Below are 16,870 nucleotides of genomic sequence, written 5' to 3' on the forward strand. Positions count from 1 at the left end.
AACAACCCAACTTAACAACAATTTGGTATATTCTGGACACCAAATGTAACAACACCTACCTATAAGAAAGAAATGTAACTTCCCTGATTCTATGTGACATCTTACAACCAAGGGTGAAATTAGCTCTCTGGTCAAAGTAGTGCACTGGGAGCTAATGTTCACCTATCTGTCTGTCAACCATCATCTCTAGCATTTTAACTAGATGCCTTTTGAAAAACTACCTTCTTTGATGCTTTCTATTTTGAACTTATGATTTCACTTACTGATACAGTTTTTATATTATGTAAAGTACTGGATACTTTTCAGGACGTTTCATTGAAGGCAAAATATTTTGCAAACATCTGATGGATTGGAATACACAGCTGAGTGATAATTATAAAGACAATAGGTATTGGGAGTATTTACTGAGGAAGCAATAACTAAACATTGTATCTCTTTCAATTATACAGAAGCACCATTTTATGCTTCTGTATTTATGGCACTCTCCCTGTATTTTTAAATTCTATATTTACTGGCATAATAACTAAGCCAGTAGTTTCCACTGTGTTTTAACTTTTACCCAAAGAAGCTTGTTCTAAGGTGCCTGAATGACACCTTCAGAAAAACTTTGTATTTAAATATGTCCCTAAGTACAGAGATGCACACAATTTTTTTCTAAAGCACTGACAAACAGGGGAAAATATATAAATAATTCAAAACCAAGAAATAAGTTCCTACCCACCAATAAGGACAGGGCTGGGGTATAACCTCTCCACCCCAAAATAACTGAGCACACAAGTGTGTTATGATCCAAAGTGCTAACAAAATTTGCAAATGCAGCAGCTTTGGAAGAGGACTTTTTATTGTTTTATTTTGCTCTTTGTGTATATAACACACACAAAAGGAACTTTAACCTTATAAATATACCTTCATAAGCTGTGTGTATAGTAATATAATACACGTTAATTAGAAAAATGAAATAAATATTTTTTAAAAGGAATTACTAAAAAGTTGAGACTCACCTATAAAAATCTTCAAAGTTCAGTTCAGCTTTTCCTTTCTTCCCAAAAAAGTGTACAAGCAGTGTAGTATCTGACAGCGAACTTGAAAGATCATCAGCACGCTTAAATATTAGAATAAAAGAAAATTAAAGGCACAATTGGATCACATACAGAAGTATAACCTGAGAATGCCTATCATCATAATAGACCTTTCCATTAGAAGAGTTTATATTTTACGTTCATAATCTTAAAAAAGATTTTAGTATTAAAATCCATTACATTAATTTTGCCAAGCAATTTTTCACAGAAATAGCATTAGCTGTTAATTGCATTTAGTAGAAAATAGTTAAACCAACAAGATGATGCAATGGAAGCTGCAATGAAAGGGGAAAAAGCATGAAAAATAAAACCAAAAAACCATGAGAAAAGAATTCTTGTCAGTTGAGGTAAACCATAAACACAACTCCCTTTGTACGCAATCTTCTCTCCTTTCTATTAAGAAATTACAAAGAAATTAAATGACATTAGTTCATATACTCTTATTTTATATTTCAAAGTATGGGATTGTGTTCCAAAGTCACATCATTTAGGTGTACTTAACATGATTCTTTTCTGCAAGTGGCAGATAACTACAGTATAAATGTTATTGCCCAACACATTTAAAACAAGAGAATTGTGAAAGATTTTGAAATAATGAAGCAATATTTGGATTCATTCTCTTAATGTTCCTTGTCTACCAGGTTGCGGTCTCTGCACAGGACTTGATATTTATTTTTATATACATATACAGAATACATATATGTATATTAATACTTTTTCCTTAATAAATAACAAAAGACTTTGAAAGCCAGAATTAGAATAGAAAGCAAACTAATTTTGACCATTTGTAATAGCAAAAGTTGTAAATAGGAATCCAAACAGAAGTAACTATTATCTGTGTATAGTGATTGCACAACATTCTACTTTTTTACTACATATTCATTGACCTTAACTATTGTGTATATGTAGATTTTACTTCTCTTAAAAAGAAGCTCTTGATACACTGAAGAGCTAGAAGAATAATCCAGTAATATAAGGCTCTTGAATAAGCTACAGTACTCCAACATGACACTGTCCTTCTGGCATTAACATGCTTCTGCCAACATTTGAAATTTCAAAAGTAATGTATTTAGTCTCCTTACTGCACCTGCTTAGGGATAACCTCCTGTCTGAGCTCTCATTTTTCTTACAAAGACAAAACCTTATGAAAAGCAGAGTAGGAGACAGCAGTCTCTGTTCTTCCTAGGCGAGCTACCACTCATTGGGAAGTTTGCCTGCTGACTAATGGTACAGTACAAAACAAGGCACAGTACAGAAACCTAGCTAATATTTGGGAGATATAAAAGTACTAATTTATCACCATAATGATAGATTATAAACCGGTGGAATCTACCATAAGTATAGAATACTGTCTATACAGCTCTGTAAAGATTTACATGCAAAAACGCATAAGCCACACTGAGAGTCTTTTAAGTCTCACTCTATTTTTTCACTGAAGAGGCTATAAATTTGTAACAGATAGAGAAACTCCAAGTGATGAAACCAAGAAAAAATTTTGAACAATATACAATAGGTTCAACATTATGATAAACTGCGTACCATGAAAAACCATTTAATATCTGCATTCTCTAAAATATACTATATTATTTTCAAGTTTACATACTGATTTGTAAAAAATGTAAAATGCAATATTCATTAATATTTATGTATCAACAAGGGAAAATACAAGGCAGTAACAACACATATTCCTTCTTTTCAACATCCAAGATCTAAAGCAATGAGAGAGACTTTTCTGTTCCTTAGTATAATCAGTTTGGTATTCTCAAGATTGTATTTCACGTATTCTAGCTTCCTCTTTATTCTCATATTCTTCTCCAGGGAGAAATAAGATGACATAGTGTATATAGAGGTAAAGATATTTCATGCCCTTCAATTAAGACAGCCCTGCTCTTCAAGTGAGCAAACTAATTCAGAAAAATAATCACTATTTGTCTTTTAATATTGTTATCCTCCACTACAGGACACAATATACTGAAATGCAGATACCCTGATTTCGTATGTCTTTTAAGGAATTAAATCCCTAAGCACATTCAAACAATTTCCCTCAAGTACACTGAAAAGATATCAAATGTTAAATTACAGCCTTTCATCTTGCAAAAACATTTCAAAACCTTAGAGTTAGGTTGCATTCACACATACCTAACGAACCGTTTAAAAAAAAATACAATCTGTAAGTCTTTTCACAATTCCCACTTGGTTGGCCTCACTAAATGAAAAAAACCAAACAAAAACCTCACTCCAGAAACTCAACCCAATATGCTTTGCAGAACTGCAGGCAACTGAAAACTATTCTGGTGCTCCTTCTGCACTGATAGCATTAAATAAATTCTCTCTCTCATGCGGTAAAGGATAAAACCAAAAGCCTTAATAATTTAAAACTATTATGTATTGTTCATAATAAAATTAATTTTCTTTATTATTTATTTTAGATCACTGAAAATTAAATTACTTCACCTGTTTCCATGTTATGAATATGAGCCTCAATTTTGATCCAATATATTTTGCAGTCATTTAAATGAGAATAAAATACTGCTCACTTCTCTTTACCTTTACACTAACTGTAATACAAATGCAGGTAGAGAGACAAACCGAAGTGTTTCAATCACCTCACTGCCCTGCTGCATAATGGCAAAATATTTTCCTTTCAGTTTTCTAACCTGGAGTGCATAAAGTCTATTTATTTTGTATTCTGCAAAATTAATTTCAAGTCCTTGATTAAAGAGGGTTCACTAAAAGTAGGTAATGCTTTTAAGCATTGATTCCACTTTTACCAACGTATTCCAATAATTATGTATGTTATGATTTGATTTAATAAGAGCTTTCTTACTGCAAATTCTTGATTTTTCCAACAGTGGTAACTAACCTACTGATTTCCAGTTTCACTTAGTAAATTAAGAATAAACCCAAAACTTTAATTCAGTGATAACTGCCATATTCAAACAGGATGGTGTAGTTGCTAAGCATGTAAGAACAGAAGGAGTATTATACACTGCCCTAGAAAGAAACAAGAAGTGATAAATAACATCTCTCCCCAAAGAGGCCTTCTGATTTCCACAGCAAAAAACCTTATTTACTCTCCTTTTCAACGTACATATAGCCTTCCCAAAAGCCTATGAATCCACACAGATGCTGGTGTCACCTTGCTTTACGCCATTTTCTTACTAAAAATAGCTATAATATTATTCAGAGTACCTGGGAGAGATAAGAATATGGATGAAAGCCAACTGGCCAAAAGCAAGCAAAATAAAAATAATTACAGTGAGAAGTGGGAAATTGTCACTGGAGAAAATGCAGAACATGACTTTTCTTCATAAAATGATTTAAGAGTGAGCACATAGGCTTTTTACACACTTCACAGAGAATTTAAATGACTGCTGAGTATAGCTGCTATTAAGCTTCAGTTACATTGCAGTTACAGATATTAGTCTGAGGCATCAGATATTAAAAATCCTCTCTCTCTCTTCAAATTAAATGTGTGTAGATATTACCAAACTTAAATCCATCTATACTTGGGACTGAATTCATGCCAGCTAAGATTACTGCACATTAAGATGACATTTCATTCAGAAAACTCAATGCCTCAAGCTTCTTATATAATCAGTGAAATGAGAAACCTTCTTTCCCCTCTATGTCTCCTTATCTGACCAGACAAGAGCACTGATATTCTGGGTTTTAAAATTCGGTGGAATAAATTAGGATTAATAACTGGACTAACAATTCAGAAGCTCATCAACATAGAAGCTAGGCAAGATAGGCACGGTATAGTGCTTTACTGCAAGATTACTGTATATATGTTATTATTATGGGTATTGCTATAAATATTGTTATAAAACTCAATGCTGTAAAACTATGGGGTTTTTTTGTTCAAGGGAAAATGAACACAAGCTGAGAGAAACACAGAAAAGGCCTATTTGATACCTGGGAAACCTAGGTTCTACCTTAAGAGAAAAGGTAGAGAAATACCTTATTTTGTTTGGCCCATAATTAAAATTAAAATAAATTAAAACTGACTTCTATGACTGCATTTATAAACATAACCATGAGTAAGAAGATTAACACTAAAGAAGAAAAAGCCCAATGAAAGTTAATGAACAACAGATTGGTATAAAGGGACCATGAGTAAATTTAGCCTGGAAATTAGAAATAACTTCATCAAAGTCCTCAGGTTATTCAATAGCTTCTGCAGAGGAACAGCAGGGACAAAACACTAATTACTTTTAATATGAAGCACACATTGCTTACTAACCAAGGAAAAACACTGTTTTACCCTGGAGGTAAGTTTTGGTTCCTTGTTCTTTTCTCATTATGAATCTGCCTATGAAACATGGAACTTTGAGACCAGTCAGTGGGGAGTTGCTGCATGTCCTTTAATGCCATAACCAGCTGAGCAATCACTCTCATTGTATGGCACACAGAAAAGCCCAAATGATCTAGTTTTCTGACCCTCTGAAATGATCAACACAAAGAAATACCTTACTCAATTACCTGGAAACAGATAATGAAACATTAATTATTAAAATTTAAAGCACTATGGAAATTAATTCGACAGCTCGGTGATATTTCTAGACTTCCATAAAGATTGTATAATATTGGAAAAGATTGACCAATGTTTTGGTTACCTTATAACACTCCTGGTTTTCTCCAATAATTAAAGCAATCTTTGTATTATACTTTTTGTGAAGATAGGCTCTGACAACATATATTAAAAGTACATTAAGGACATAAAGATTAAAAGCTTGAAGTGCTACAATTCTCATTAAAGCTGCCCTATCACTGGACCAAACCTAAATGACAAAGGTTTCCTGAATTACTTCTCTAACTGTGAAACACTGTCACTGTTAATGTTAGAAAGTGCGTCTTATAGCGAGGACTGTAGAGGACTTCATCTTCCAACTCCTTCAAAAGGTAACTTTGCTTTTGCTTAGAAATGACAACCTTCAATTATCGCACTGCACAGAAACAAATGCATTTGATCTGAAAACTTTCAGGTTTAAGACAAAAAAGTAATTAAAAGGAAAAGAAGAAACAGGACGCATAAAATAGGAAAACAATCAGAACAGAATAAATAAAATAAGAGTCTGTTTATGGACCAGAGACCAGAGAGGTTGTCTTATACCTCTGCAAGGTCTGAGAAGAGTGCTTGGCTTGTGCTACGTCTCAAAGTATCCCAGTAGCTTCTGGGGACAAGGTCCTCTCCTTCTGTTTTAAGAACCTGCAGTTTCAAGAAGCACAATTGTTTGAAAAACAAAGAACAATAGAACAACCATTTATAAACTTTTAAATCTTTTCTAACTGGTCTTCAATAGCAGGGCTTGGTTCTCTTGCTTCTACACAGTGAAGTTTTAACCAGTTACATGACACTTTGTAAATGAAAGGAACACTGGTCAATTACAGCTATTTGCTTAATGCTCTTGGCTGCACCAAAAGTACCACCAGACTCCACTTTCCCAAACAAAATAAATTCAAGAAAGCATAAGGTGAAATAGCTTTCTAAAGTATATGTCAAAATGGCCATTTAAACTCAGCATTTTGCCAGTGTTTTTTCTATCAATTCTCTTTAGCAAAAAAAAAAATATACTTATGAAATTAATTTTGTCATTGGTCAAAATATAAATATCACTGTACAACTAGTTACATAAAATTAATTTCATCCAATGTTTATGACGACATCGTTGCACCAACAAAAAAAGGCAAAAAACAAGCCTAGTAAGTTCAACTGTAACATACTTATCAGGAAAACACTATCTGATGACCAAACTTACCTTGTCATGTGAATGAACACCTCATTCTTTCATGCATACAATTCTGTAATTATCTATTTTAAGTATTCACTGAATTTGTTCTTTTGCTGGAGTTACTTTAGTCAATGGAATTAGTACTTCTGGGCAGGCACATTTTATTTTCATTGCATGCATCACATCATAGTTATCATGTTCTGGTTGGCATTTGGCCAGTGAAAGCCCTCATGCAATACATGCCAAAGCAGTCTTAGACACAAATGCAGTATGCACCAGAACATGACTTGAAAGAATTAACCAATGCAAATGAAAATACTAAAATACTTTACGCATTCAAAACATCACCATATGATTTCTATGGCCTGTGGACCATAACACTTTAAAAAAAAATTAGAACTGATCTGTAATTAAGTGAGAAGGGCCTCATGCACGAGACAGCATGTTGGACCATCCCAGACATTTTAGGGTTGCATCCACTTGGAACTTGGGTATCTCCAACTCTTCAGGACATCAAGGCAAACTGAAAAGGCTTCTAAATTTCTTGTTTCAGTAGAAGACATAGAACCCCATAACACCAATTTTTGAGGATGGGGGATTTTTTGAATTCCTATACATCTGAGTCTCCTTTGCATGGAGATCTCCATTCAGACAGTGGAAGGGCAAAAAATACAGCACACACCTGGACATTATCTTGATGAAGTGCTTGGACATAGCTGGAGTCCAGAAGAAGATTTTTTTATTAAAGCTGAAAATTACATGAGTAGAATGCCTAACTGGTTTGGCTTCAGTTTGAAATAGGAGGCAGCACAGTTTGAAATAGGAGGCTGCAGTAAAGCCTGATCTGAAATCTACTGAATCATAGGGCCTTGCATATTTTGCTACATTGTTCTCACAACACTGCAGTATGCACATCACGTCAACTGCACATTTTAATTCAACAGACTTCCCTGCTGCATATTGCTCAAACTGTAGGTGCCCATTTCACAAGAAATAAATATGTGCATTTCTGTGAAAAATTATATAAAGAAACAAATTCTAAAACTGGAATTTCACTAGTCATCTAATTCTCCTTGATTCCACCCCCTCACTTTGAATATCACGGTAATGCCACAAGATTAATTCTTCTGTCTAAACATCAAACCAATCTGTTTTTTGAAAACAGTTTTACTTCTGCCATGATCCAGAAATTAATCAGGTTATGATGAAGACATTAAAAACCTCAGAAGATCTGTCTCTTGCTGCTTCTCTTTCCCACCCCTCAAAAATGATTGAAAAGAAATTTATTGTCACCTAAGTAATACAGCGACTATTTTCTGTAAAATCCTTTTCTAGTTCAGCACTGGAAGTTCTTATGTCTTTGTTTTGTAAGTGAAGCATAAAAATAGGAACGCTTTCTTCAGGTTTCTTTCTTTGGTGAAAAAAAGAAGAATGCAATTGACTAATTATTCACACTATACACAAGGAAACAAAGAGACGGATCAAATGACTCATGCAGGATGACTTAATTTACACACATTAATTAAAAATATGTCTATAATTTATTGAAATGCATTTTGTACTTTCCCTTAAAAATATTGTTTCCTTCATTTTATATAAAGAAAGCAACCTTTCCTCCTGATAGGCTTGTATCTTCAGAATGCATGTAACAAGTGTGCACAATCTCTTATCCAAGTCAAGATTCCTCACATTTTTACTGATTAGCAGAAATAATTTACTTGATGAAAAAGATAAATACAGTAAATTTTCTTATAGCATAATATTTCATCTCACTGGTGAAGACTGCATCAATTGAAGATAATTAGAGTACATACACTGTTAGTAGGAGTATGATATCCATAAAGTTGAAGACGCTGACACACAGCAAAAATGGGCCAAGCCAAGTATCACATGTCAGAATGAAGACAAAAGAAGAGGGGGAAAAAAAAGACAACAGAATAGGTTAATACAAGCAAACCTTCACTTTATATATTTTCAGGTTTTTTGTTTATTTGTTTCTAAAATGACAATGAAGAAAAAAAAGGCTTATTCTCAATCTTACTCTTCAAATTTTCAAAACAGAAGTACAGATTTTTGGAGATTACCCTCAGGACTTATGTATCCCTTTGCAATCTTTATGTTTTCTGAAAGCTCTTCCTTTAGGTGTAAGTTCCCTTTGTTCAAAATAAACAGCCTATGAGAGATACAACAACTGACCTACAGTTTTGAAAAGCTGAGCAGGACAGGTCTCTCTGGGTGGGAAGAAAAAAATCTTTTTTTTTTTTTTTTTTCTCAGGGAAGGTTTAAGAAGTATTAATTCCTGAAAATCAAACTTCCTATGGTTTCAGGGACAAAGAACTGAGACCTAGCATGGATGCTGGCAAAAGTATAATGGACACTATGAGAAGCTCTGCTTATATGGCAAAACGTTCTTACAATAAGGAATTTTTTCCATAAATATGCAAAGTTCAAATGAACATGGGGTTTTTTTCTCCTATGGGTTTGACAGAGATTTGTCCCTTATTTTTACTTTTTCAGCTGTAAAATAAGTACCTGCTACTGCTGCCATCCTTCAGACAAGCCATCACACACTCATTTATTTCTGACTTACCTTACACTCACAAGAAATGCAAATTTGACATTATGTGAGTACACAATATTCCATTAAAATCTATTCAGATTAATATATTTTGCCTTGGTCGTAAGCATTATTTAATAAAATAATTAAATTTGAATGTGAAATCTAAGTTCAGTTGTAACATCTCATAAGCTGTTTTAAAACTACTATGTTGGTAACAAGCATCAGGATCGGTAGGTCTACATGAACAGCTTCAGTTAGTTCTGAAAGCAAGAGTATAGCTTGGTCTTCCCATGGAGATCTCTCACTGTTACAGACAGTAACACTGGGTCATTACTATTCACTTTTCCCTAGATTTCTAAACTCCAAATGGAGTCAATGCTACTGTCATAACATGTGCTACAGTATTGAAACACTACTTTTTTTATAAACTGCTTTTTTTTTTCAGTAACTGCAGTTCAGGGTAAATATTGCTTTTATCTACATATAAACTTATGCATATTTGTTTAACAATATCAATTTAGTGTTTAAGTGCTCAGTGAAATATATACATACATAATTTTGTCCTACATAAATAAAAGCAGAAAAACAACCAGATGCAACTTTTCTCATTTTACTTACCAGCATTGCACGTTTTTCCTCATCTCCTCTTCTTTCTCTCTTCTCATTTTTTTTCCTGAAGATCTCTTGGAGCTAAAAAACAAACCATTTTGTTTATATTTAGTGTTCAGCCTGTTTCATGTGCATAATAACCACTTATTATAAGGAACATTACACACAGTATTAAAATGCAGTTCTTTACTGAAATATCAGTTTCCGTGATGCTTTATTGTGGATACTCATGTCTTCATGCTCCTTCTGTGACTTAAACCATCACACATAAAGGAAAAAAGGGAATATTTTTTCCACAAAGTAAGGGTAACAATTCTACTTGGGAGCACAATACTAAGACTATCCTCTTCAGCCAATGTGGCCAAAAAAGGGGGACTTCAGGCCTTTTTCACCACCTCAAGGCATATCCTTTCTTGTCAGGTCCTAATTAGTATCTGTGTGGTTATGCAGTCAGCAGGATCAATCTTTTTTTCCTGTTGTTAGTTTCCAACCTGATCAGTTCTTACTCCTGCTGGCACAAGGGAGGGGCAGAAACACCTGGTGGGGGTGAAACATTCCTCTTCAGCAGCAACAAACTACTACTCAAGACTAATTTATCAAGTACCCTTTCTTTTCAAGTGTGTTCAAAGAATACCTTCAGGTCTTGTAAAATACCCCTTTCACAACTATCTCAACACTACAAGCTTTAAACATGACTTCTGAGAAAACCTCAAATACAGGATTTCAAACGTACAGATTCTTAAGCATATTTATTTTTGTAAAGTCTTCAGAGTAAGAACTGGATTTTACTTGTCTTTCTTTGCAAGTATCTTATTTATTTAGATATTTTGTTTATATTAATACCAATTACTGTTCCCAAAATATTAGAAAAAAGTGTCACATTGTTTAGCAAGACAGAGCAGTATTAACTATGATACAATATAGATCTTTACCAGAACTTATGCTTTTAAAAAACTGCATGTGAAAATACTGTAGTGTCACACGTAGCATTTGTTATCCTCTGAATGGGCTGGAAAAGGAATAAACCCTGATCTGAGAAATTTTTCCTATCTAGAATATGGTATTTTCCGAACCAAACGCCTTGGCATACAGACAGAATTGTGGCAGTCCTTCCAAAGGCCCAATTTTACCTACCAGAAGTCTGGTAAAACATGATACTGTAATGGCATGTGCACAGAGCTCCACAAGGATTAGAACATGAAACATAAAGTGTGTGGGATAAATTTTGCAAGGAAATTTTCCAAACTAAATTTCAGGATTATTATTTCAGAGAAGGCAGATAGATGACTAAGACAAAGGGATCAGCAGCTTTACTGCAGGGGTATGACAACATTGAAATGAAAGAATTCAGTGTTTAGTGATTAAGTAGAAAAAACATTTATAAAAAATGTTTCATGAATTTCCAAAATTGACTACTGAGTTCTAGAATTTCCTATAAGGCAAATACAGATCAGAATGTTTTGTGTGTCACAGTATCTATTTTTGAGTATGGGATCAATTTACAGACCTTGCTATATTTTTTCTAATTTTTTTTTGCAAACCTACAGGCACAAGTTAGTCTAAGTTACGCTGACAGGGAAAGAGTCATGATAGGACATTTAGCTGGATGGCCTACAGTACTACAGAGTTTGCAACCAAGAACAATGCAATGAAAAAAGTTAAATTAATGGAGAGAAGTAGAAAGAAAATCCCTTGTGAAAAGTGAAGTGACAAGCCATCAAGAAGGAGAGAAGAGTGGCAGTAATTGAAAAACCAAAAAGATCCGTAAAAAGCAAGGCATCCTTGGATGTATTTCCCCTGCCACAGAGGCAAAAGGAGTAGGATTCTGTTGCATGCATTATTAAGGCACTTGCTAAACTTCTGGAAATGGATCTTTTGTTCAGATAGAGTGCTATAGGATACCAGTGAGTAAAGAAGTGAATGCAAAAAGGTCTAGGAGTACTTTCATAGGAACATTGTCTGAAACAGGATAATGAGATTGACTGCTGAAGGCAGCAAAAACAAGATCTCCTGTAACAAGGCAACACAATCCTTCTGTTCCCTGACCTCACCTCTATGACATAAGCAAAGAGGAAAGCACAAACACCACAGAATTCATTTACAAAAAGAATACAGCTGTTATCAGAAAAATTAGGTATTTTTCAGTTCTTCAGTACACATACTGTTTTCCTCAAGAATCACACAACACATGATCCCTAAACAAAGCTCTTCAAAGTCTCTTTATTTGCAAAATTGAATGGCATTTACTACCCATTTTGCAATAGCTGCCTGTAATTAATGGATAACTACTTTGCAAATGTCGTGACAGTTCAAATGGCAACTTTTGAAGTTGGAAGTCTCCTGCTTCCAGGCACACAGGATATGATACATCATTTTCAAGAAACGTGAATAAAGGTGGCAAATGTATGTTCTGGGGCTAGCTCTGTCACAGCTGCAGCATCACCGAACCAACTTCTATTTTCGTACTTACTTTTATTACACAAACATTATTTATCTACCTACCTATTTTAGTCTTTTTCAGTTGAGATCTAACATTCTCACTTAAGAGTTTTGATCTAATTTTTGAAGGGTCACTGACACCTAATGAAGCAGAGCTGCACTCTGTTTTAATCTATACAGATCTGTTAAATACAACCATAGGTGGAAGACAGTGTATCTAATGTTTGAAAATTCTACCTTCTTTCTTTTATCCACCAAGTCTGCTAACAGACAAAGGATAAGTGGAAACTTTAGCCAGAGATCATGACAGAGAACAAATACATAGCAGGAGGTGAAGAGGACTATAAAAGCATAGCTAGAAAGATGCAATATCCATAGTTAAATATTGTCCTTGGTCCCCACTTTATATGCTTGTTTTATTTCAATTTTAGCATCAGCTTCTGAAAGACAAAGCCTCTTGCTTCAATTTCCTCCCATTTAGCTGTTGTAATGGAAGCCTTTTTTTCTTTTACAAACAAACTTGCCAGTCTATTCCACCACATTCTGTTTAATTGAATCATGAAAGATGCTTGCTTTTTTTTTTTTCTTCTTTTTCCTCTATTTTTCCTTTTGCTAAATAATCCAATGTTTGCTGGTTTGTTCCTGCAACTGGAGGAGATGCTTATTAAGAACTAGTACATACAAGGATGTATTTAATAACAGAAAACAAAAAAATTATTAGTATGCCACAATTTGCAAGTGGTGTCACCTCCCAGAATAAATGACACCTGTTCTGCTTAAGCCATGTCACCAGAACAAGCCTCTAGACCTCAGATCTCACTTCCCTGAAAAGGAGAATTGAGGGAGGTTCAGTATGTTGAGAAGAGTTTCTTCCATATTACTGTTTTCTTTAGGTTAGCATAGTTTATTTGAATCAATTAAGAAACCACACACAGGAAATTAGGGTGTCTTTATTTTAAATAAATTGGGCTTTGAAACTTAAATACATTCCATGTGTCTGTTTCATTCTTTGTATTTTGTTCAATCTTTTTCAGTAAGGCACTGAGCTTTTCCTCATGTGTACTTACTGTATTTATTTATAAGCTCAACTACACAAAAATGTATGAAGATAAAATTTATGTCTTTTACACATGTTTTTTAAAAAACATCTCATTAAATTCTTATAAATATTTTATTGTATTGTCGGTACTTGTTCAGTAGAAAATGAAGGCCTTGTGCAGTCTTCAGAAAGCTTGTCTACACCACTAACCATAAAATTTTAAATGTTAATTTCTAAAGAAATGTCAAAACCTATGTTCACCATAACTGAGTGCTTCAGTGTAACCCTAGGTAGCTGCTGCCTATTGACACTATCAATTTAGAGATCTCTGGTTTATGGTGCAGTTTTTTAACAGAAAGCCACACAGTCAATGTAAACTCAGAAGCCCTAACTTTGGCCAATTTTCTGCATTTCCTTTTTTTTTTTTTTAATGATCAATCACTGACATTTATTCAGAATAGCACTAGTTATTCCTCCCCCTTCTTTTGAAATCAGATAGCATATTAAATGAACATAAATCTAAAATAGCCCTCTTGTTAAGCAAAAATCATTATCCTGAACTCGGTGGATCCTACTACCTTATGAAAATTTACGAAGTATTCAAATTTTAAGATGCACATACCAGATTTATCATGATCAAAATGAATATATAGTGGATGATTCAAGAATTTCAAAGATTTTCCTTCAAGTGCCAAATTATTCTTCATTTTCAAATCTCAACATGTGAATTTTTCTTTCAAAGTCTGGGCTTTTTTAGAACAGTTTACATTTCTAACCTGAAAAAAATAAGCTCTGCTGAAATAATTAATAAGAAGAATTTACAGAACTGCTTTTTCCAAGCTGTAAACGCAGTAAAACTCAAATTTGAAAAATACTGTAATTCAAATTAGTAACGTAACAAAACCTTGGATGCAACCAAACTACTGCCAAGTTCTAGATATCCTGCCAACTGTTCCCAAGCACAGGGAAATCATTCAGGTCAAAGTCAATTCTGCTTTTAGGAATACTCTCCTTAAAAAGATCTCCCTGAATCCCAGCTTAGCAAATTGCTTCAGCACATGGATTTATGGATATACGTACAGAATGTTTTATTTCATTACAAATCTTGTCTAAAACAGATGGTAGTGTCACATTATGGCAGTCAGTATTTTCAGGTCACTTGCGATTATCAGCAGAATGAATGGCAAAGTGAGGTGGTCTCCCAGCAAAAGGTTCTTTTACAAGTTCTTTCATCATTATAGTAAATAAATAACTCTGCTAACCACTAAAACATTTTTATTACTAACTGTAACTATAGTAGCAATTAAAAGATCCAGAAAAAAAACTAGAACTGAGCTTCGAAAATAATGACATACAATCCTGTGCACTCTAAGAAGGAGCTTCTATTTTCACTTTACATTATAACTGTTCATATTAAATAAAGCAAATTAATAACAACATTCAGTGAAGAATAACTTGTATTCTCATAACTATTGACATTATCACATTAGTTTCGAGATTACATCAAAAATTGCAAATATACATACCACTAAGAATTCCTTTTTGTCCACCATTTCATTTCCATCAGTATCAAACATGTTGAAAGCAATCCTAAAACCTGCATGTGGCTCTGCCAAAAAAACCCCAAACATTCAATTATTTATTTCCTTGGAAAGAAAGCAAATATAATACTCTAAGAAATCATTTGGTGTCCCTTCAGAAAAGCCAGACCCTAAACTTATTTAAATCAGGATATTTGTGTACACAGTAAATGCAAATCATAACATTTGTAAAACAGTATAACCCATGTTACGCAAACAGAAGGCATGCGCACAAAAGTAGAAACAGAACATGAAATTTCTAAGAATAATATCTCATAAAGATTGTTAGTTCATAGGTAGAGTCCATTTCACGTTATAAAACATAGATATGTAGAAATTTTCTATGAAAACACAGTGTTCTAAAAGACACTTCAAAAGATTTTGAAAAAAAAAAGTACAGGATGCAACTTCTGGTCCAAATACATGTTATGCTGAAAGACACCCAGCATTTTCTTGTTTACATGCTTAAAGCCATTGAAATTTGAGACCAATTAGAATTTTAAATTATTTCTGCAACATGGCAACTTTGAAGGTAACTGTAAGTAAAGCCTTTAGGCAACATTTTGGGGATACCCAGTGATTTGCAATATGAATGAATTATGGCAAAAAGTTAATCCAGATAACAAACAAATAATGGAAGAACATCCACTGATCCAGTAGTGGAAGATACTAAGGGTTCAGGGTCAAGTTCCAGCTCTGATTCATAACAGGAATCCAGTTCATGTCCAGAAAAAACCCACTAATGAATCCAGTAGAAATGGTTTAATTACATACAAGTGAAAGACAAGTAAAATTCTTTGCTTCTTCCCAGAAAACGCCTCTTAAAATATATATTAAAAAAATCTGGATCAGGCTTAGTTTACTCTAAGTTATTCTAATTCAGTTTTATGGGTGATAGAAGAATAATTATTCAATTTTGTTAGTGTTTTCTGACATAAATACTTTATATTTTACCATTGTTTCTTTGATGTTACCCATTATGCACTAACTGGTGAAACAAACCAGTAATTATGTGTATCTTTCTCTTCTCCCTATATTCAGTGTCCCTTATGAGCATCAGCAAATTGAACAACAATTTTTGTAGGAATTTCAAACTAGAAAATAAATTTAAGCTCTTAACTGAGGTTTAGCTGAAGCATATGGCACAGCTTCCTCAACAGTCACTAAAATTCTAGATAACAAGGCATTTAAATAAAGCATTACACAAGATTCCAGAAGGGCATAAGAGGTTCAGGTGGACATAGAGATGTATGGTGTAGCTTTTCTATATGCAGGGAGGGAAGGTGTAATTTAACACACAATTTAACACACATTCAGATCTTTGAAGTTTTAAGGAATCTTTCAGACTTTTTCCCCAAAAATACTTACTTGTTAAAATACATAAGAGGAATAAATATTCTGTGTAAGAAATCACACCTGAAGAAAAAAAAAAAAGTTATGTCATGTTAGTTTCACCTCGTTTTCACATCCTGAACTTGAAAACACCGAATCTATATATAAGGACAATTTTTGTACATGTGCATATGCATATTCATACTTGTATGCATGTAACTGTTCAACCCAGTCGATAAGTTTTTTGTCTACAATACTGACCTATGGTTTGGGGTTTTTATTTGGGTTTGTATTTTAGTATGTTAGGGGAGGAGTACATTAAACATGGCAAATAAACAACTACAGTCAGTGGAGCATGGCTCGTTAAACAGAATCTGGCTAGACTCTTAAAAGCTAATATAAATGATGCATTCAATTTTCTTTCCAAAAACCCCACCAGTGATTCATTCCCATACTCCTTAACAGTATGAAAACATTTACCTTGAGAACATTAATAC

The 16,870-nt window shown here is 33.7% G+C and overlaps 1 protein-coding gene across 4 annotated transcripts in view; it reads right to left on the bottom strand.

Moving 5' to 3' along the window:
* Positions 1 to 16,870, bottom strand: part of MICU3 (mitochondrial calcium uptake 3) — a 53,364-nt gene that overhangs the window by 16,823 nt on the left and 19,671 nt on the right. For 2 of the 4 annotated variants that reach the window (XM_085058873.1, XM_085058875.1), the window contains exons 5-10: positions 16,410 to 16,457; positions 14,988 to 15,070; positions 9,993 to 10,064; positions 8,629 to 8,667; positions 6,196 to 6,291; positions 1,002 to 1,102 (exon numbers count right to left, since the gene is read on the bottom strand). In XM_085058873.1, the coding sequence (XP_084914999.1) occupies positions 1,002 to 1,102; positions 6,196 to 6,291; positions 8,629 to 8,667; positions 9,993 to 10,064; positions 14,988 to 15,070; positions 16,410 to 16,457 (439 nt within the window). The remainder of the gene's footprint in view (positions 1 to 1,001; positions 1,103 to 6,195; positions 6,292 to 8,628; positions 8,668 to 9,992; positions 10,065 to 14,987; positions 15,071 to 16,409; positions 16,458 to 16,870) is intronic. The other 2 variants (XM_085058876.1, XM_085058877.1) reach the window with 2 other exon arrangements.

This window comes from Lichenostomus cassidix, chromosome 4 (genome assembly GCF_008360975.1).
Source record: "Lichenostomus cassidix isolate B80296 chromosome 4, HeHo_3.0, whole genome shotgun sequence".
Taxonomy (NCBI): Eukaryota; Metazoa; Chordata; class Aves; order Passeriformes; family Meliphagidae; genus Lichenostomus; species Lichenostomus cassidix.